This window comes from Jaculus jaculus, chromosome 7 (genome assembly GCF_020740685.1).
Source record: "Jaculus jaculus isolate mJacJac1 chromosome 7, mJacJac1.mat.Y.cur, whole genome shotgun sequence".
NCBI classification, from domain to species: domain Eukaryota; kingdom Metazoa; phylum Chordata; class Mammalia; order Rodentia; family Dipodidae; genus Jaculus; species Jaculus jaculus.
In genome coordinates this window covers 109,552,329-109,574,257 of record NC_059108.1, presented here as the reverse complement: position 1 = coordinate 109,574,257, position 21,929 = coordinate 109,552,329, and the positions used below count along the sequence as shown (strand labels likewise).

The following is a 21,929-nucleotide window of genomic DNA, read 5'->3' as shown; positions in this document are numbered from 1 at the left end:
CTAGGTCCTATCAAGGTTGCTACTCTAGGTTTGCTGTTTTGTTTTCTTTTTTATTTACTTGAGACAGAGAGAAGGATCATGGGCATACCAGGGCCTCCTTCCACTACAAACTCCAGATGCATGTGCCATTTTGTGCATCTAGCTTTACGTGGGTAATAAGGAATTGAACCACAGGCTGTCAGGCCTTGTAAGCAGGTACCTTTAATGGCTGAGCCATCTCTCTAGCCCTTGTTTTTCTTTTTAAACATTTCCATTGGAAATACTTTTTTTCTCTGGGTATCTGTGACACCCCTACCACTTCCTTCCCTTTTTCACTCACTGACAACTTTTTATTTTTATTTTTTGGATTTTTTCAAGGTAGGGTCTCATTGTAGCTCAGGCCGACCTGGAATTCACTATGTCCTCCCACAGTGGCCTCAAACTTATCTTCCTACCTCTGCCTCCCAAGTGCTGGGATTAAAGGTGTGTGCTACCATGCCCGGCTATAAGTTCGAGGCCAGCCTGAGATGACAGTGGATTCCCTATCAGCCTGAGCTACAATGAGACCCTACCTTGAAAAAACAAAAATAAAAAAGTACTTACTTATTAGAGAGAGAGAGAATGGGCACACATTGGCCTCTAGCCACTGCAAACAAATTCCAGATGCATGTGCATCTGGCTTTACATGGATAGTGGGGAATTGATTATGGGTTCTTTGGAGAGATAGCTTAGTGGTTAATGTGCTGCCCTGCACAGCCAAAGGACCCATTTCATTTCCCCAGTATCCACGTACAACCAGATCCACAAGGTGATGTATGCTCCTGGAGTTTGTTTACCATGGCTGGAAGCCCTGGCATGCCCATTCTCTTTCTCTTTGTCTGTCTGTCTTCTGTTTATCTTCTCTGCTTAGAAATAAATATTTTTAAGAAATTATTTGGTGGGTGTGGTGGTACACAGATTTATTTGCAACACCAGATGTATGTGCTACTTCTTGTATTCAGCTTTATGTGTGTGCTGGACAATTAAATCAGCAGGCAAGTTCTTTTTAATTCTTTTTTTTTTTTTTTAATTTTTTTGCTTATTTATTTGTGAGCGACAAACACAGAGAGAAAAAGAGACAGATAGAGAGAATGGGCGCGCCAGGGCCTCCAGCCACTGCAAATGAACTCCAGACGTGTGCGCCCCCTTGTGCTTCTGGCTAACGTGGGTCCTGGGGAATCAAGCCTCGAACCGGGGTCCTTAGGCTTCATGGGCAAGTGCTTAACCGCTAAGCCATCTCTCTAGCCCCCTTTTTAATTCTTTATGTGAAAATAAACAAGCCACATGAGATGTAGAGTGCTTGCCCAGCACAGAATAAACTAGGCGTGGCGACACTCATCTGTAATCCTAGCACTAGTGAGGTATAGGTTTGAGACTCAGAAGTTAAAGGTCAGTTTTGGCTACATAGCAAGTTCGAGGCCCACTTGTTTAATTTATATACCTATATACCTGGGGTGGTATAAAATTTTCTTGGGAAAGAGAATCATGAGAGGCTGGGTGTGGTGGCGCACACCTTGAATCCCAGCACTTGGGAGGCATAAGTAGGAAGATCATTTTGAGTTCTAGGCCACGCTGAGACTACATAGTGAATTCCAGGTCAGCTTGGGCTAGAGTGAAACCCTACTTTGAAAATCACCCCCAAAAAGAGAGAGAAAGAGAGAGAGAGAGATCATGAGTAGAAAAAGTTTAGAAGCCCTGTACCACATACAGTGTGCCATGACCTGACATTTGCATGGCTGGTTCCAGCCTCCAATCCATAGTTCAGCTTAAATGTTACATTGTCATAAAAGCTGTAACTTCTCTGTCCAGTATAAAATAGCCATTCAGTCTGGCATTCTATATCATAGTACTTAAACTCATATATAGCAGTTTTTGCCCTTCCTTTTTTTTAATTTGTCTTTCTCCTACAAGCATGAATTTCATGAAACAATGACTTTGTTTACCATTTAACCCTATTACCTACCAGGTGAATGCTTGGCATCCATTACATGCTCCATAAATGTTTTATGAGTACATGAATGACCACTTATAACTACTTTATATAAATAGCCTGTATTGGGCTGGAGAGATGGCTTAGCAGTTAAGGCACATGCCTACGAAGCCTAAGGACCCCAGTTTGATTCTCCAGGTCCCACGTAAGCCATTTGCAGTGGCTAGAGGCCCTGATGTGCCCATTCTCTCTCCCTCTATCTATAATAAATAAAAATAAATAAAATCTTTAAAAAAAAATAAATAGCCTGTGTAACATGGTATTCTGCTTATAATATGTGTGAATGTGGGTGGCAATAAAAATAAGCTTCTGCTGGCCGTGGTGGCACACGGCTTCAATACCAGCCCTTGGGAGGCAGAGGTAGGAGGATCGCCATGAGGTTGAGGCCACCCTGAGACTGCATAGTGAATTCCAGGTCAGCCTGGGCTAGAGTGAGACCCTACCTCAAAAAACCACACACGTACACAAAAAAAGCTTTTAAAGAATTTAATAAAATGAAGTCGCAGAATATAAACCAGACTCCATTATAGCTAAATAACCTTGGATTATCTAATTTATATGTATGTCTTCTCTCCAGGTACAGGATTTGATGGAGATCAGTGCCTTGGAGTTCAACTGCTAGAGCTGGGACAAAAGAAAAAACAAATTTTGCATGGTGACCCTCTTCCTCTTACAAGGAAATCCTACCTTACATGGGTTGGGTTTTCAGCTGAAGGCAAGATTTTTTTTCTTTATGTTAAAGACACTTTTAAAGCTGGGTGTTGTGGCAAACACCTTTAATACCAGCATTCGTAAGGCAGAGGTAGGAGAATCACTGCAATCTAGGCCAGCCTGGGACTATAGAATGAATTACAGATCAGTCTGGGCACAAATGAGCCCCTACCTTGAAAAAAAAGAGATTTTCAAGAAGAAAATCATTTCATGTTTTAGTCTTAGTTTCTTTAAAAGTAATTATATGTATTTTACATTTAAATTTCTTAATTTTAATATGGCATCTGAAAACTGCAGTTGTTAAGTATGGTAATCATATTTTGTGTATAAGTTTTTTTCCCCCAAGAATTCTAATTAAAATACTTACAAAGAGAACTATATATCTCCAGTATTTATTCATTAGCAAAGAGGAGATACAAACCACTGGTAAATTTTTTTTCCCAGTAAATTCTATACATAAATTAGGAAGCTTCTAGAGCTATACTATGTGGTATAGTAACCATTATCCATGTGGCTAATCTGAATAAGATATGCTATAAATAGAGAATTCTCTTTTTAAATTTTTTAAAAATTTTATTCATTTATTTGAGAGAGAGAAAGAGGTAGATAGACAGAGAAAGAATGGGCATACCAGGGCCTCTAGCCACTGCAAATGAACTCCAGACATAGGTGCTACCTTGTGCATCTGGTTTACATGGACACTGGGGAATCGAATCTGGGTCCTTAGGCTTTTCAGGTAAGCACCTTAATCTCTAAGCCATCTCTCCAGCCCCAAATTCTCCAGATTTTAAAGACAGTATTAAAGAATATGAGCTGGGTGTGGTGGCGCATGTTTTAATCCCAGTACTTGGGAGGCAGAGGTTGGAGGATTGCTCTGAGTTCAAGGCTACCCTTATACTACATAGTGGATTCCAGATCATCCTGAGCTAGATTGAGACCCTACCTCAAAAAACCAAAAGAGAGAGAGAGAGAGAGAGAGAGAACCACTGTGAGATTAAATATACATTTGTGGCTCATATTTCTAGTTGACAGTACTGTTATGACAGGTGATTTGAAGGACTTTGAGGAGCCCCTTATTTTAAAGCCTTGTTAAGGTCTGGGGGGATGGCTTAGCTATTAAAGCGTTTGCCTACAAAGCTAAAGGACCTAGGTTCGATTCCCCAGGACTCACATTAGCCATATGCACAAGGGGGCACATGTGTCTTGGAGTTCGTTTGCAGTGGCTAGAGGCCCTGGTGTGCCCATTCATTCCCTCCCTCCCTCCCCCCTCCTCCTCTCTTTCTCTGTCAAATAAATAAATAAGTAAAAATAAAATATTTAAAGCCTTGTTAAGTCTCAGTGGGCTTACATATTTCAATTATGAGGGACTCATGACCTTTACTTACCAATTGATTTACTTGTCAGCCATCTTCAGATTTGTTTTTATTGGGCTCTTATAGTGGTCATTTATGCCTTAATTACATCACTATTTCTACATTCCATGTCGATAGGTTTTTCTTTTCCCTAGTACCAATCAGATCTAGCCCATGAAGAAAAGGGTTGCAGATAAGAAAGGGGATAATTTGATGACTTGTACCTCCTGAAGTAAGAGCAGAATAGGTTGGAAACAATCTCTTATTTCTTTATTTATTATTTAGGTTTTTCAAGGTAAGATCTCACTCTAGCCCAGGCTGACCTGGAATCCAGTTTGTGATCTAGGGTAGCCTCCAATTCACAACAGTCTTCCTACCTCAGCTTCCCAAGGACTGGGATAAAAGTCATGTGCCATCCCACCCAACCTTCTTTTGGTTTTTTTTGTTGTTGTTGTTTTGTTTTTTGTTTTTTCGAGGTAGGGTCTCACTGTAGCCCAAGCTGACCTGGAATTCACTATGGAGTCTCAGGGTGGCCTCAAACTCACAGTAATCCGTCTACCTCTGCCTCCCGAGTGCTGGGATTAAAGCCGTGCGCCACCACGCCTGGCTCAACCTTCCTTATTTATTTTTACAATATTTTATTCATTTATTTACAAGTAGCAAGAGAGTGAGAGGAAAAAAAAAAATGTTCCAGGCCCCCCTGCCACTGCAAACAAACTTCAAATGCATGCACCATTTTGTGCATCTGGCCTGACGTGGGTACTGGGGAATTGAACCCAGGCTGCTAGGCCCTGAAAGCAGGCACCTTGACTACTAAGCCATCTATCTCTCCAGCCCACGTGGGAAACAATCTTGTTTACATGTTTTCCTAAAAATTGTTTAGAGACACAACAGTGGTGAGGCCATCAAAGAATGAGGGGAAAAGAGTACCAAAGAAATGTTTAACCTCATTAGGTGCTGGTCATTTTATCGAGTCTTTCTTAAACAGGAGCCTTCATATATATGTTCAGTCTTTTCAGAAAGTGAAATTGGCTTAAAAATGGTTGTTATACCCGGGTGTGGTGGCACACACCTTTAATCCCAGCACTCGGGAGGCAGAGGTAGGAGGATCGCCATGAGTTCAAGGCCACCCTGAGACTACATAGTTAATTCCAGGTCAGCCTGGACCAGAGTGAGACCCTACCTCGAAAAACCAAAAAAAAAAAAAAAGGTTGTTATAGTCCAGCAGGTGGCATAGTTCTCACAGAAGCTCTTAAGTTTTTATTCTCTTTATTTGGGTAAATTTTAATCATATCACATGTAGCTTCTTTTCTTCAGTTAGGTCTGTGTGGTTATGAACTTTTATAGGAAGTAATCCTTATTTGCCCTTTTTCTGCTTTTAAAGTGAAAGTTGAATTCTTGGTATGTATTTTTACCATAGGATTTATTTACTAATACATAGTTGTATCTGCAAGTGATTTCTTTTTTTGTCATTGCTATTTAGGTACTCCCTGTTATGTGGATTCAGAAGGCTGTGTTCGAATGCTTAACAGAGGGCTTGGTAACACATGGACTCCTATATGTAACACAAGAGAGCACTGCAAAGGAAAATCTGATCACTACTGGGTGGTTGGTATCCATGAAAATCCCCAGCAACTAAGGTGAGCTGTTACAGAATATGAAATGTTAACTCTTTCAGGGTTGCAGAGGTTGAGGTAGGCTCTTGCTCTGGAACCCATGCTGGCCTTAAACATGTAGCACTTCTGCTGCCTTCGCCTCCTGAGTGCTGGCATTATAGACATGTACCACTACAGCATACTCATGCTTCCTCTCTTTAACACAAAAGCTTTGAGGGGCTGGAGATATGGCTTAGTGGTTAAGGCACTTGCCTACAAAACCAAAGGACCTAGGCTCGATTCTCCAGGACCTATGTAAGCCAGATGCACAAGGTGATGCATGTATCTGGAGTTCATTTGCAGTGGCTGGAGGCCCTGGTGTGCCCATTCTCTCTCAGTCTCCCTCCCTCCCTCTCTGTCTCTCTCTCTCTGCTTTTTCTCTCAGTCTCAAATACATAAATAAATATTTTTTTAAACTTTTTTTTTTTTTTTTTTTTTTTTTTTTGTATTTTCAAGGTAGGGTCCCACTCTAGCCCAAGCTGACCTGGAACTCACAGCAGTCCTCTTGCCTCTGTCTCCTGAGTACTGGGATTAAAGTCATGTGCCACAATGCCCGACATGGTATAAGGTTCTTTAAGTATATTTACTTGGATTTTTTTTTAATATTTTATTTTTTAAGTATTTTTTAAAAATTTTTTTCTTCATTTTTATTTATGAGAGAGGGGGAGAGAGAGAAAGAGAATGGGCACGCCAGAGCCTCTAGCCACTGAAAATAAACTCAAGACACATGCGCCACCATGTACATCTGGCTTACATTGGTTCTGGGGAGTTGAACCTATGTCCTTAGACTTCACAGGCAAGTGTCTCTCCAGCCTAAAATATTATTTATTTATTTATTTATTTATTTATTTATTTATTTGAGAAAGAGAGAGAGAACGGGCATGCCAGGGCCTTCAACGGTTGCAAACAAACGTAATGCATGTACAAGCTTGTGCATCTGGTTTACATGGGTCCTGGGGAATTGAACCTGGGTCCTTTGGCTTTGCAAACAAGCACCTTAATTGCTAATCGATCTCTCCAGCACTTGGATTTGTTTTCAGTTGACTTTTTATGTGAGTTAAATTCAGAGATAAAAATTCAGGGCTTACAAATTTAGGAGTTACAAGACTACATAGGTTTTTTTTCATTTTATAATAATGTCAGCCTTTAGAGGTCAATTTGACTCCCTAGAGGTTATTGGAGTAGGAGTTTTTGTTTTGTTTTGCTGGTTTTAATGTGCAACGAGAGAGAAAAAAATAGCATATGGTGTTTCAGGGCCTCCTGCCACTGCAATCGAACTCCAATGCATGTGCCACTGTGCATCTGGCTTACATGGGTACTGGGATATCAAACCAGGGCCATCAAGCATTGCAAACAAGTGCCCTTAACTGGTCAGCCATCTCTTCAGCCCTAGAGTAGGATATTTTGAATTAGAAAAAGGACAGTGAGGGGCTAGAGGGATGGCTTAGTGGTTAAGGCACCTGCCTGCAAAGTCAAGGGACCCAGGTGCAATTCCCCAGCATCCATGTAAGCCAAATGCACAAAGTGGTGCATGTGTCTGGAGTTCATGTGCAGTGGCTGGAGGCCTGGTATGCCCATTCTCTCCCTCTACCACCCCCTCAAATAAATACAATTTTAAAAAAGTAAAAGGACAGTGAACCAATCAAGTCTCTGCTTACACACCTGAACCTGAACCTGATGGGATGTTCTCTAGCCCTTTCTTCTTCCTTTTGTCTGGTCACCTGGTCTGAACATCCATATTAGTCTATCCCTCCTTCCCAGCCTGGCTGGAACTAACCTGACTAGGAAGGGAAGAACACTTACCTGGCTTTGGTATTTTTTTTTCCTTGCCTTCTAGCTGTGTCATGCTTTGGGGGTACCCTCTCACTTTGATTATATGTAAGATTTATCTTTGAGTCCTTTACTATGTCTTAATCTGCTCTGGTCTATTTGAAGGGGCTTTCCCACATGTATATGGAACTGCCTCCAGCCTTTTCCTAGATAACAATTTCCCCTAAATAAAACTCACAAATTATGATTTCTCCCTAAATAAACTAAATAATTCATAAAAAAAGAAAAAGGACAGTGAAGTATTAAAAGTTACCAGTAGAGTATTGTCACAGGAGCTGTAAATATAGTTTCAAGTAAGGTGCAGTAGTCAGAAGTAAGTCTCAAATATATGAGATGATTAATATCACTCTATAGATATAAATCAGAACTAAAAAAGAACTTTTAAAGCTGACTGTGGTGGTGCACACCTTTAATCCCAAGAGGCAGAGGTAGGAGGATCACCATGAGTTTAAGGCTACCCTGAGACTATGTACTGCATTGCAGGTCATCCTGGGCTAGATTGAGACCGTACCTCAAAAAAACAAAAGAAAAGAGTTTTGTATTATCAGAAACTGAGAGCTTGGTAATATTCTTGATTGGGAAGGCTTTGGAGGACAAGACAACTACAGTATGGTAGCATAAATTAGTATAAATCTTTTTTTGGGGGGGGGCTTTTTTTTTTTGAGGTAAGTTCTCACTCAGGCCCAGGCTGACCTGGATTTCACTATGTAACCTCAAGGTGGCCTTAAACTCACGACAATCCTCCTCCTACCTTTGCCTCCCTGGTGCTGGGATTAAAGGCACCACCAAGGCTGGCAATTAGTACAGTTCTTACTGGGACAGTTTGCCAGAATTGTTACCCTTTGCACCAAGTCATCGTACTTTGAGGATTTGTCCTACAGATATGATGGTATTTGCTATTTAAAGTGTCACCCATGAGACTGGAGGGATGGCTCAGCAGTTAAGGCATTTACCTGCAAAACCCAAGGACCTGTGTTTGACTCTCCAGATCCCACATAAGCCAGATGCACAAAGGAGAGACAAGTGCAAGGTCATACATGCCCACTAGGTAGTGCATCTGGAGTGCAGTGGCTGACGCCTTGGAGTGCAATTCTCTCTCTGTCTCACTCTCTCTAAAATTAAAGAAAGAAAAAAATTAACGTGTCACTCATGGGTCAGCAATCTCAGCTTCACCAGGCAGTTTTCCAGACATGCTGAATCTCAGATTGTGTCAGACCTTTTAAATCAGAAGCTTCATTTTAACAAGTTCCTAAGGGATGCATATTCACATTATGATCTGTTTTTATTTATTTGTTTGTTTATTTATTTGAGAGCAACAGACAGAAATAGGCAGATAGAGAGGGAGCGAATGGGTGTGCTAGGGCCTTCAGCCATAGCAAACGAACTCCAGATGCGTGTGCCTCCTTGTGCATCTGCAAACGTGGGTCCTGGGGAATGGAGCCTCGAACCGGGGTCCTTAGGCTTCACAGGCAAGCGCTTAACTGCTAAGCCATCTCTCCAGCCCTAATTATTTTATTTTCTTTTTTTGTTGTTGTTGTTGTTTTTTTTTGTTTTTTCGAGGTAGGGTCTCACTCTAACTCAGGCTAACCTGGAACTCACTACGTAGTCTCAGGGTGACCTCAAACTCACAGCGATACTCCTACCTGCTGTTTTTATTTTTTTATGGTGCTAGGGATTGAACCCAGGACCTTGTACATGCTATGCAAGTGCTGTACCACTGAGCTTTATCTCCAGCCCTAAATTATTTTTGTTTGCCTTTTGAGATAGGATTTTGCCACGTAGCCTATGCTAGCCTTGAACTTGTGATCCTCTTGCTTCATCCTTCCGAATGCTATGATTACAGATCATATGTGCCATCGTGGCTTCGTTTCATGTATACATACATTTTATATTAGATACGGACATATTTTGTATGTAAACATCACATGTTGGTACCATCCTTTACTCTTTCCTGCCCCTTTTTTATTTTTTGTTACTTTTTAGTTATTTGAGAGTGACAGGAAGAGAAAGAGGCAGATAGAGAAAGAGAGGATGGGCACGCCAGGGCCTCCAGCCACTGCAGAGGAACTCCAGATGCATGCGCCCCCTTATGCATCTGGCTAATATGGGTCCTGGGGAATCGAGCCTTGAACCAGGGTCCTTAGGCTTCACAGGCAAGTGCTTAACTGCTAAGCCATCTCTCCAGCCCTCCTGCCCCTTTTCTGAAGAGGTCTTCCTCGTTGGGAATGCAGGTCAACCCCGTGGGGATTGTGGGTCATGCATTATGGTGTGTGGAGGCAATGTCTGCAAAATTCCCGTCCTGGGAGCATTTTAAATCTACTTTAGTGATGGGCACTTAGGAGCATCTGGATCTTTGTTTTGGTAGGTATTGAGTGTCGTCAGTATCTTTCTTGATCACCCTTGTGCTGATATCTTTCTTGATCACCCTTGTGCTGATATCAGCTTAACTAAGAAAGCAGCACTCTTGCTCATTTCCCCAATTCTTCTGTGGTTTCAGCTGAGACTAACACAAAAAAAAATTATGAAATTGCTGCTGCTAGCACTTACGATATAAGATACATTTAAAAGGTCTTCTGTACACACATACATACACACATCTCCACATGCCTTTTACATAATATCTTCTATTAGAGGGAAAATGAGAATACACACACCAGGGCACTCTAACTAGTGCAAACAAACTCCAGACACATGCACCCACCATGTGCATCTGGCTTGTGTTGGTTCTGGGGAAGAGAATCTGGGTCCTTAGGCTTTGCAGGCAAGCACTTTAACTGCTAAGGCATGTCTCCAATCCAGCATACTATGTAGATTTTAACAAGAGTGAAACAGGGCTGGAGAGGTGGCTTAATGGTTAAGGTGCTTGCCTCTGAAGTCTAAAGATCCAGGTTCAGTTATCTAGGTCTCATGTAAGCCAGATACACAAGATTGCACATGCATCTGGAGTTCATTTGCAGTGACTAGAGGCCTTGGCATGCTCATTTTCTCTCTCTGCTTTCTCCCTCTCTCCCTCTCTCTCTCTCTCTGTCTCAAATAAAAATTTTAAAAAAGAAGAAGAAAGTGAAGCAAATCATATATGTAATAAGGGATTTGAATTCAAAATATAAAAGAAACTCTTGAGCTGGGCGTGGTGGCACATGCCTTTAATCCCAGCACGCAGGAGGCAGAGGTAGGAGGATCACCATGAGTTCGAGGCCACCCTGAGACTACATAGTGAATTACAGGTCAGCCTGAGCTAGCATGAGTCCTTACCTCAAAAAAAAAAAAACAAAATAAATAAAATAAGAAGTTGGAATTCACTGACACTGGTCTGTGGGGATCTAAATTTACAGTTGAGTTTGAAGGTGTGTATCAGTAAAGCATGGGATCAAGTCCTACACATAAAGTGCACATATGCAAATACAATTAAGTTATAGTGGGCTGGAGAGATGGCTTAGCGGTTAAGTGCTTGCCTGTGAAGCCTAAGGACCCCGGTTTGAGGCTCAATTCCCCAGGACCCACGTTAGCCAGATGCACAAGGGGGCGCACACGTCTGGAGTTCGTTTGCAGTGGCTGGAAGCCCTGGCACGCCCATTCTGTCTGTCTCTGTCTCTCTCTCTCTCTCTCTACCTCCTTCTCTCTGTCTTTCACTCTCAAATAAATAAATAAAAATAAACAAAACAAAAAATTAATTAAAATTAAATGATAGTTTGACAGCTCCTAAAAAGGTTAAACAGTTGGGCGTGGTGGCTCATGCTTTTAATCCCAGCACTTGGGAAACAGAGGTAGGAGGACTGCTGTGAGTTCGAGGCCACCCTGAGACTACAGTTAATTCCAGGTCAACCTGGGCCAGAGTAAGACCCTACCTCAGGAGAGAATAAAGAAAAAAAAAGGTTAAACAGACTTACTATATGATCCACCCAGCTATTCTACTCTTAGGTACCTACCTAGAGAATTCATTACCTATGCATACAAAAACATAGAATTGAAGGCTGGACATGGTGGCTCAAACCTTTAATCCCAGCACTTGGGAGGCAGAAGTAAGAGGATCTCCATGATTTCAAGGCCACCCTGAGACTACATGGTGATTTCCAGGTCAACCTGGGCTAGAGCCAGACCCTACCTTGAAGGAAAGAAAAAGGGGTTTCTTTTTAGAGATAAAAGAGATTTAAATAAATCCCTAAGGCTCTGCCACATGAATAATGGACCCAGTTCTCTTGGAGACTGACTGTCCACTAGGTCATTCCACACTCAGTCAGGGCTCCCCTGTCAGTTTGGTTCCTGATGGCTGTTTATAGTGTATTATAGTAGCTAAAAAGTAGAAACAATGCAGATGTCTATGAGCTTATGAACGGAAAAGTGAAATGCTGTCTGTTGGGCTGAGGAGATAACCTCATGGATGAGGTATTTGCTGTGCCTCCATCCAGCACCCATGTAAAGGTTGGTTGCACATGGTGGCCCATCTATAATCCTAGCATTAGGAGGTAGAGGCAGGGGATCTTCAGGGCAACCTGGCTAGCTCGACTAGATGAATTGGTAAGTCCTGAGTTCACAAGAGAGACCTTTGCTTAGAAAATAGTGATCAAGGAAGGTACCTGATGTCTACCTCTAGCCTCCATATTCACCCATACATATGAACACATGCACACATGCAAAAAAATATGATTGGACATAAAGAAGGGTGTAAGTTACTGAAACATACCTACAATGAACCTAAAGTACTAGTATTTTCCAAGGGGGAAGGGTTGGTGAGACAGTTGAACAGGGACTATGGAGTAATTAGGTATGGGATTTCTTTTAGTGGGTAATGAAAGTATTGTGGGATTGAGATAATACATAAATGAGTATACTGGAAGTTACTGAATTGTATATCCTGTGAAATGATATTACAGTGGTGCATTCCATGTAAACTCTGGTACTTGAATTGTATCTTAATAAAACTACTAGTTTGCACTGGGGAGATGATTCTCTGGATGAAAGTTTGCCATATAAGAGCAAGGATTTGAGTGTAGATCCCCAAAACTCTCGTAAAGCTGGGTGCAGGGGCTTGTGTTTGTAATTCTAGTACTCTTCCTGTATCCTGGCATATGCAGTAAATGAGATCCCATCTCAAACATTGTGGATGCCAAGGACCAACACCTGAGGTTGTCCTCTGAGCTCCACATGTATGCCACAACACATGTGCACCTACATTTGCAAGCAAACATACACAAAAAGGTTTCTTTTTTAAAATAATATTTAATTTTTATTTATTTGAGAAAAAGAGAGAGAGAGAGAGAGAGAGAGAATGGACATGCCAGGGCCTCCAGCCACTGTACATGAACTCCAGACATGCAACCCCTTGTGTATCTGGCTTATGTGGGTACTGGGGAATTAAACCTGGGTCCTTAGGTTTCACAGACAAGCGCTTTAACCACTGAGCAATCCCTTTGGCCCCCACAAAAATGTTGTTAAAGGGCTGGAGAGATGGCTTAGCGGTTAAGCGCTTGCCTGTGAAGCCTAAGGACCCCGGTTCGAGGCTCGGTTCCCCAGGTCCCACGTTAGCCAGATGCACAAGGGGGCGCACGCATCTGGAGTTCGTTTGCAGAGGCTGGAAGCCCTGGCGCGCCCATTCTCTCTCTCTCCCTCTATCTGTCTTTCTCTCTGTGTCTGTCGCTCTCAAATAAATAAATAAATAAAAATTAAAAAAAATGTTTTTAAAAATTAAATGTTACTAAAAAGGATGCAGACACTATAGTGATGTGGAAAGATCTCCAAGATGTGTTAAGTGTAATTAGTACTGTTGTGTAAAGGGAGCAGAGACTAAGAACACGTAATTGTGTGTGTTTATACATGCACAGTCAGTTCTGGAAGAATAGGAACTAACAATAGTTAACTGATAGAAACCCAGTGGGTAGTATAGAAGACTTCTCTGTATTCCTTATAATACTTTCTGACCATGTAAGTATATTACTTATTCAAAAGTAAAATAAATGTATTGAACTTTGTCAAAATGACAACAGCAATTCAGAAGCTGAATTAAAGGAGGCTGGAAGTCAAGTTGAAGGACACATCTCAGTTTTGGCTACTTGGGAAATCACTAGTAACATAAAAGTGATGTAGCATGATAAAATGTAAAATTTGGTTTTAGGGAGGGTCTGAGGGGTAAAGAAGTGGAAGTAAATTTGTAGACAACTCTTTCAAGATGTTGGAGAGAGCTGGGAATAAAGCTCAATTGATTGAGCATTTGCATAGTGTGTGCCAAGCCCTGGGTTTGATCCTTAGTGCCCCATAAACGGAGTGTGGTGGCACACACCTATAAACCTTGCCCATAGGGAGGGGAAGGGCAGTAGGATCAGAAGTTCATTATCACCCTTAGCTACTTAGTATGAGGCCAGCCTGAGGTTCATGAGGCCCTTTGTTGTTGTTGTTGTTGTTGTTGTTTTTCAACTTATTTAACATTTTTTTACATGAGTTATAAGGCCCTTTGCTTTTATAGACACACTTGGATGATTTGTGTTTTTGTTTTTTTTTCCTCTCTCTCTCCTGTGGATAGATATATCTGAAATTCAGGGAAGAGAATTCTGCAACTTCCTTCATTAGCCTACTGCTCTTTCATGAGACTTAACCTATCTTTGCTGTCAGGAAAGTCATTCTTTTTTTTTGTTGTTGTTGTTGTTTTTTGTTTTTCGAGGTAGGTTCTCACTCTAGCCCAGGCTGACCTGGAATTCACTATGGAGTCTCAGGGTGGCCTCGAACTCACGGTAATCCTCCTACCTCTGCCTCCCAAGTGCTGGGATTAAAGGCGTGCACTACCACGCCGGGCAGGAAAGTCATTCCTGTGTTTATTTAAACTTGTAATGCTTCTCTTTGCTCTTGGTGTTTGTGAGAAAGAGAGGATGCCCTGTGCTCCCCTGGGAAGGCAGTGTTGTGTCGTGGTTCACAGGTGGGGCTCTGAGTCATGTGACCTATTGTGGGGTCCAGACTGAACAGCTTATTGTATAGTTATTGTTTAGCTGGGTGTGCTGCATAGACCTCGCCTATTATCCTTAGCTCTAAAACAACAAAGTACCCAACCTCACAGAATTACTGTGGAGATAAAGTGAGTATGTAAGTAGAATATACACAGAATGGTTCCTAGCACTTAGTATTTATTAAATGTTAACTATAAAACAGTTTCCTTTGCATTCTTGCTAAAAACTATTTTGCTTTGTATTTCATGGCAACTGATACTTTAATCATTTCATTTTAGTGATTTTTTTGGGGGGGGTTGATGTGTTAGGGATTGAACTCAGGGCCTTTTGAATGCTAAACAAGTGTTACAACACTGAGCTATATATCTCCAGATCTTTGCATTTAAAATGCTTTTTCTATCTCAATTTAGCAATATTTATGCTTTCTTTTTGTTCAGGAATCCTTTAAAAGGAAGAATGTTTTGATTAAATTCATTTGTTAGTTCAAGTCACCTTCCTTTAATTATGAATACAAAAAAGTTATTGATCTGTACATATCCCACCTCTATTCTACCTCTCTTGAATTGAATTTCTAGCTTAGCAAAACTGCTTGTTTCCTCTAAGGTTTTTTTTTTTTTTTTTTTTCCCATAGTCACTAGTGGTTACTGAAAAACAGGGAGCTGGAGAAGGCTTAGCAATTAAGGCATTTGCCTGCAAATCCAAAGGATCCAGGTTCGATTCTCCAGGACCAGATGCACAAGAGGGTGCATGCATCTGGAGTTTGTTTGCAGTGGCTAGAGGCCCTAGCATTTCCATTCTCTCTCTCTCTCCCTCTTTCCCTCTGTTGCACTCTCAAATAAATAAGTAAAAATAAATAAATAAACAGGGAGCTAATTTTTTAGTACTACAGTCTGATTTGGTATCCAAACATTAACCTCCCTCTCTTTGCTCTTTAGGTTTTTGTTTTTGTTTTTTCCAGGTGTGGTTTTGCTCTAGCCCAAGCTGACCTGGAATTCTCATGTAGTCTCAGAGTGGCCTTGATCTCACAGCAATACACCTACCTCTGCCTCCTAAGTGCTGGGATTAAAGGCGTGTGCCACCATACCCAGCTTGCTCTTTAGGGTTTTAATAACTGAAGTTATGTAATGAACATAAAACCTAGATTTTTTTTTCTAGTCATGTTCATTTAACAAAGATTTTATAGCTTAGACTACATGTGCTATATTACACATACACAAAATTGGAAGAGTAGGTTTGTAAAATCACAGTGCTATTGAGTACCTTTCTTTTTGGTTTTTCAAGGTAGGGTCTCAGGGTGGCCTTGAACTCATAGTGATCCTCCTACCTCTGCCTCCTGAGAGCTGGGATTAAAGGCGTGCACCACCACGCCCAGCTCGAGTACATGTTTTAAAAGAGGTGTGAACAGGGACTGGAGAAATGGCTTAGTGGTTAAGGTAGTTGCCTGCAAAGCCAAAGGATCCCCGTTTGATTCTCTGGGACCCACATAAGCCAGATGCACAAGGGGACGCATGCAGTCTGTTTGCAGTGGCTGGAGGCTCTGGCACACCCTCTCTTTCTCTGCCTCTTTCTCTCCCAAATAAATAAATAAATAAAATATTTTTTTTTTAAAAGGTGTGAACAAGGTTGGAAGTATGGTTCATCAGTTAAGGAGCTTGCCTGCATACCTAACTACTCCTGTGTCCACATTTTAATTACTCTGATAGGCATTTAAGAAGAGGATGTATTTATGAAAATGGTTTCAAATCCAAGGGCTTACTTTTTTCCTTAGCATTTCTCTTTTAAAACCTCTTGGTTTTAAGCCCTGACTAAAGGCTTTGATATAAATTAAATGGTAAATATTAGTAAGCATTGGCCAAAGAACTGTAGTTTTAAAACACCTTTATGGAAAGAAAAGATTTGTCCATGGTAATTTCAGTGTTTACTCAGGGCTTTTCAGTGGTCGTCTATTAAATCACTTGAAGTGCATAAGCTGAGAGTTGTTGTGTATAAATTGAAAGTCCTCCCTAGTGTAGTCAGGAAAGGTGCAATCTTCTCTACCAGCATATACAACCTTTGGTTTGTCAGGCCAGTTATGTTAACCTGTTATATTATAACGTTTGAAATGGCATTACACTTTCTGCTCTATTTTTACCACAGTTTCACAGACAGTATATTTAGACATTTAACCATCACTTGTAAATACACTTTCTATTACTGGTGTCAAGTATTCCCAAATTCATAAATGAAAGTGAATATGCTCCATCAGGATTTTACCTTGTAGTGATCTGCTTGATTACATGCAGGGGCTTAAGGCACAATTCATATACTTAAGTTTTTTAATGTTTATTTTATTTATTTATTTAACTATTTATGAGAGAGGGAGAGAAAGAATGGATGCACCAGGGCCTCTAGCTACTGAAAACGAACTCCAGATGCATGCATCACCTTCTGCATCTGGCTTACATGGGTTCTGGGAATCAAACCTGGGTCCTTAGGCTTCACAGACAAATACCTTAACCACTAAGCCAACCCTCTGGCCCTCATGTGTTTTAAAAGTAGGCATTTTGCTAAGGAAAATATAAAGAGAGCTGGTTTGCATTTAGCATTTGGTATTTCATATAGCTAGCCTGATATGAGATTTTTGAGATTCTTGAAATGCATGAAGTCTTTATACCTAATCAGATCAAATGTACTCTTAAACAGATCAATTTATTACATATCACCAAGCCAGCTATTGGGCATAGTATCACTGTTCATATTTACTAGCTTGTGGGAAGTTTTTATTTTAGCAGCTCTTGTGCTATTGTAACAACTGTTTCTAAGGTAGGATGTTTTTCTTTATTAACAGGTGTATCCCATGTAAAGGTTCTCGCTTTCCTCCCACCCTCCCACGGCCTGCTGTAGCTATATTATCCTTTAAGCTTCCTTACTGTCAGATTGCAACAGAGAAAGGACAAATGGAGGTATGTGGAAGTCTTACCATAATACTCTGAAATGAAGATTAAATTCCTGTGACACAGACATTTAAAAATTATCAGGAAGGCTAAGGCTGAGTTATTTATTACTCTGTAATTAAAGAAGTAGTGACGATGAACGCCAGGTCACCTGGCATGGTTGCCATCACAGCTTCCAAGGACTTAAGTTAATGATTATGACTGTCAGGGCCCTACTAAGGTAAGGCTGCCCCTGGCTGAGCCAAGCACGCCCTCTGTATATTTGGCTGTAAGCACCCGACTCACCCCTCTCTAGGCCTAGCTTGTGTCATTAACAGTCATTTGAAATCTCGTAATTAGTTACTGTAAAAAAGAAAGAAACACATCATCTTCTACAAAACTAGTCTGCTGGGCAGGTAGGGTATACTTTGAGTTCAAGGCCAGCCTGAGACTATAGAGTGAATTCCAGGTCAGCCTGGGCTAGAGTGAGACAGTACCTAAGGAAATGAAAGGGAAGGGGAAGGAAAGGGAAAAGGAGAACACAAAAACACCAGTTTGCTAAGTTCTCTGAACATAAGCTATATAAACTATGCTAGGAAACCATAAAGTGTACAGACATCTATTTAAGACAAGATTGAAGTCAAACTGGAAGGCCACATTGAAATCTGAGCCATAAAATATGCATATAGAAAGGGAGATTTCAGAAAACATTTTATTTTAAAACTAACATTTCAAGCTGGGCGTGGTGGTACACACCTTGGGAAGCAGAGATAGGAGGATCACTGTGAGTTCGGGGGTACCATGAGAATACATAGTGAATTCCAGGTCAGCCTGAGCTAGAGTGAGACCCTACCTTGAAATAAAAAAAAAAGAATCTCAAGATAAATACTTGATATTTGTCTGCTATTAAGGTAATGTTTGACTGTAAGCAATTTTATCCAACTTTTGTAGGAACAGTTTTGGCGTTCAGTTATATTTCACAACTACCTTGATTACTTAGCTAAAAATGGCTATGAATATGAAGAAAGCACAAAAAATCAAGCAATAAAAGAGCAGCAGGAACTTTTAATGAAAATGCTTGCGGTGAGTAAACTGAAAAGGTTGCTGTTCTATAAATTAAAATTCTTAAAGACCTATGAATGAGCACTAAGTCCCACAATCTTGGATTCCTAGATTTTGTATCCAGTGATGTTTTTCTCTTAAAAGTTCTATTTCTGAGCTGGATGTGGTGGCTCATGTGTGTAAACCAAGCACTTGGGAGCTATGAGTTTGAGGCCAGCCTGGGCTTGGGAATGAGTTTCAGCCTGAGTAAGAGTGAGACTCTGCTGAAAAAAGAAATGTAAATAAATATTTTTAAAAGTTTTATTTCTGGCCTGGGGGATGACTCAGTAGCCCAGTATTCACATAAAGAGCTGGGTGTGAGCCGGGCGTTATGGTGCATGCCTTTAATCCCAGACTCCGAGGCAGAGGTAGGAGGATCACCATGAGTACAAGGCCACCCTGAGAATAGAGAGTAAATTCCTGATCAGCCTGGGCTTCAGTGAGATCCTACCTTGAAAGACAAATAAGAAGAAGAAAAAAAAAACCAAAAAACTGGGTGCTGGAGGGATGGCTTAGTGGTTAAGGCGTTTGCCTGCAAAGCCAAAGGACCCAGGTTGTATTCCCCAGGACTCATGTTAGCCAGATGTTCAAGGAGGCGCACACATCTCAAGTTCGTTTGCAGTGACTGGGAGCCCTGGGTGTAGAACCCATTCTCTCTCTCTCTCCCTCCCTCCCACCCTCTTTCTCTGTCAAATAAAAATTAAATTAAAAAACTGGATGTGGTGGCTCATGCTTGTTAATCCCAGAACTGAATATGTGCAAACAGAATCCCTGAGGCTCATTAGCTAGCTTATCTGTTTCTCATCAGTGAGCTGCAGGTTCAGCAAGAGACCCTGTGTCCAAGAATAAGGCAGGGAGCAAATGATAAAGAAGACCCCTGACATTGACTTCTGGCCTCTACATGCATGTGCACCACATGTACACATTCACACTCATAAGAATATGCATATACACACACACCCCACATAAATGCACGTGCAAAAGAAGAGTTCTGTTTCCCTCTGACCATTGCAGTTGAAATATTTCCTTGTAGCTAAACTCATGGGCAGAAATAAACTTTCTTGGTACTTTGTCCACTCATTTGTGTATCCGTAGGTGCACCAGGTGACTATTATGCTTAATAAATTTGAGAACCACTGTTGTGGCTTCTTCTCTTAACCCACTCCACAAAGCTTAGGCATCATGGGTTGTTTCTTTTGATCTCCAGGATCAGACATTTTTAACAACTTTGTCAGGTTTTTGGACGCTCCTGGGTTTTGCCAGAGCCATGCTGCTGTGTGGGGTAAAAGCTGGGGGATATTCTGGCGAGGTATTGGCAAGTGCTGCAAATACAGCAGAGGTATAGTTGAGAGCAGAGAAATCTTGCCTCAAAATGAGGTGGACAAACAAGGACCTACACACACACATGAATAATAACGATGAGGATAAAGGATTCTTGGACAGGTGATGCCAAACAGCTTGAGGAGATCTAGGTGAGTATGTAGTTTCTGGTGCTGGCAGGTCAGGTATGGGATGTGCCACTAAAGTACCACACTGAGTGAAGACCCTTAGTGTTCTTCAGAGCATCAAGAACCCACTTAGAATTTGAGGTGCCTCAGTGTGAATTCCCCAAATCAATTGGAAGTCAGTATTTTCTCTCTTTTCTTTTTTTTTTTTTTTTTTCTCAAGGTAGAGTTTCACTCTGGTCCAGGCTGACCTGGAATTAACTCTGTAGTCTCAGGGTGGCCTTGAACTCACTGCAATCCTCCTACCTGTGCCTCCCGAGTGCTGGGATTATAGGCGTGCGCCACCACGCCTGGCATGAAGTCAGTATTTTCTAAGACAATGAAAGAATACTCTTCACTTAAAGTATAAAAATTTTAGCCGGGCGTGGTGGCGCACGCCTTTAATCCCAGCACTTGGGAGGCAGAGGTAGCAGGATCACTGAGTTCAAGGCCAGCCTGAGACTACGTAGTGAGTTCCAGGTCAGCCTGGACTAGAGTGAAACCCTACCTCAAAAAACAAAAACAAAAAAAGCAACAATAAAATGGACATGCTTATTAATTTGGAAGTTTCTTTGCTGCTGTTGGCAATTGAAGATCATAGACAACATGACACACTATTTGTGTGGTGTGTATGGGCTTGCCAGGGCCATTTGCTGTTGTAGAGGAACATCAGATCCTTGCACAACTGTTAGCATGTGGCATATGTTAGTGACTGAGGAATTGAATCCAGGCCAGCAGGCTTTGCAAGCAAGCACCTTTTAACTGCAGAACCATCTTTCTGGCCTCCTCACACTTAAAAATTAAGATTGTCTATTCCCAGATTTGCCAATTCTGAATGAAGTAGTAACTGATTTTTGTTGTTGTTGTTTTAAGGCAGTGTCTCACTCTGTCTAGCCCAGGCTAACCTGGAACTCACTCTACTCTGAGATCCACCTATCTCAGCCTTGCCCCCACCTCCCACTCCCAGTTTTGGGAGTAAAGGTGTATGCCACCAAACCTGGCTTGTAACTGATTTTTAATTTTATTTGTTTATTTGAGAGAAAGAGGCAGAGAGAGAGAATGAAAATGGGCCTGCTGCCAGGGGTTCCAGCCACTGCAAATGAACTCTAGACACCGCCATGTGCACCTGGTTTACGTGGGTACTGGGGAACTGAACCTGGGTCCTTAGGTTTCACTGGCAAGTGCTTTAACCACTAAGCAATCTCTTCAGCCCTGTAACTGATTTATGTATTATTATCAAGTGTGGTGGCACATGGCTTTAATCCCAACAGTTGCAGAGGTAGGCGGATCCCTGTGAGTTCAAGGCCAGGCTGGAACTACAGAGTGAGTTCTAGATCAGCCTGGACTAGAGTGAGACCCTACCTTGAAAGTTTTATTTATTTATTTATTTATTTATTTATTTATTCATTCATTTATTTGAATTCCCTGCCATATTGGGGAGGTTAGAAGTCGGGGAAAAGATGTAAAAGATATTTAAGTAAATCTAAGATAGCATTGATTGAAAATATGCCATCATTTAAAAAAATTATATATATATATATAAATTATATATATATATATATATATATATATATATATATATATATATATATAACTTATTTGAGAGAGTCAGAGAGAGAGAGAGTGGGTGCACCAGGGCCTCCACACTGCAAACGAACTCCAGATGCATGTGCCCCCTTGTGAATATGGCTACGTGTGTCCTGGGGAATCAAACCTAGGTCCTTCGGCATTGTAGGCAAGGTCCTTAACCACCGAGCCATCTCTTCAGCCCAGCCATCATTTTTTCATGTAAGTCATTAAGAGACAAGCATGCTGCCGCTCATTGATTGATTGTCAGATACTTTCCAGTCTTAGGTGTTAATATGTATCATAGAATCAGTGAGATAGAACATCTAGGAAACTTTTCTGTCTCACTTTTGCATTCATGGGTTTTTTTTTTTTAAG

The 21,929-nt window shown here is 41.2% G+C and overlaps 1 protein-coding gene across 4 annotated transcripts in view; it reads left to right on the top strand.

The window, feature by feature from the left end:
• Wdhd1 (WD repeat and HMG-box DNA binding protein 1) overlaps window positions 1-21,929 on the top strand; it is a 91,793-nt gene that overhangs the window by 56,417 nt on the left and 13,447 nt on the right. For all 4 annotated transcript variants that reach the window (XM_045154831.1, XM_045154829.1, XM_045154830.1 and 1 more), the window contains 4 exons: window positions 2,586-2,723; window positions 5,555-5,711; window positions 17,316-17,430; window positions 18,352-18,483. In XM_045154831.1, the coding sequence (XP_045010766.1) occupies window positions 2,586-2,723; window positions 5,555-5,711; window positions 17,316-17,430; window positions 18,352-18,483 (542 nt within the window). The remainder of the gene's footprint in view (window positions 1-2,585; window positions 2,724-5,554; window positions 5,712-17,315; window positions 17,431-18,351; window positions 18,484-21,929) is intronic.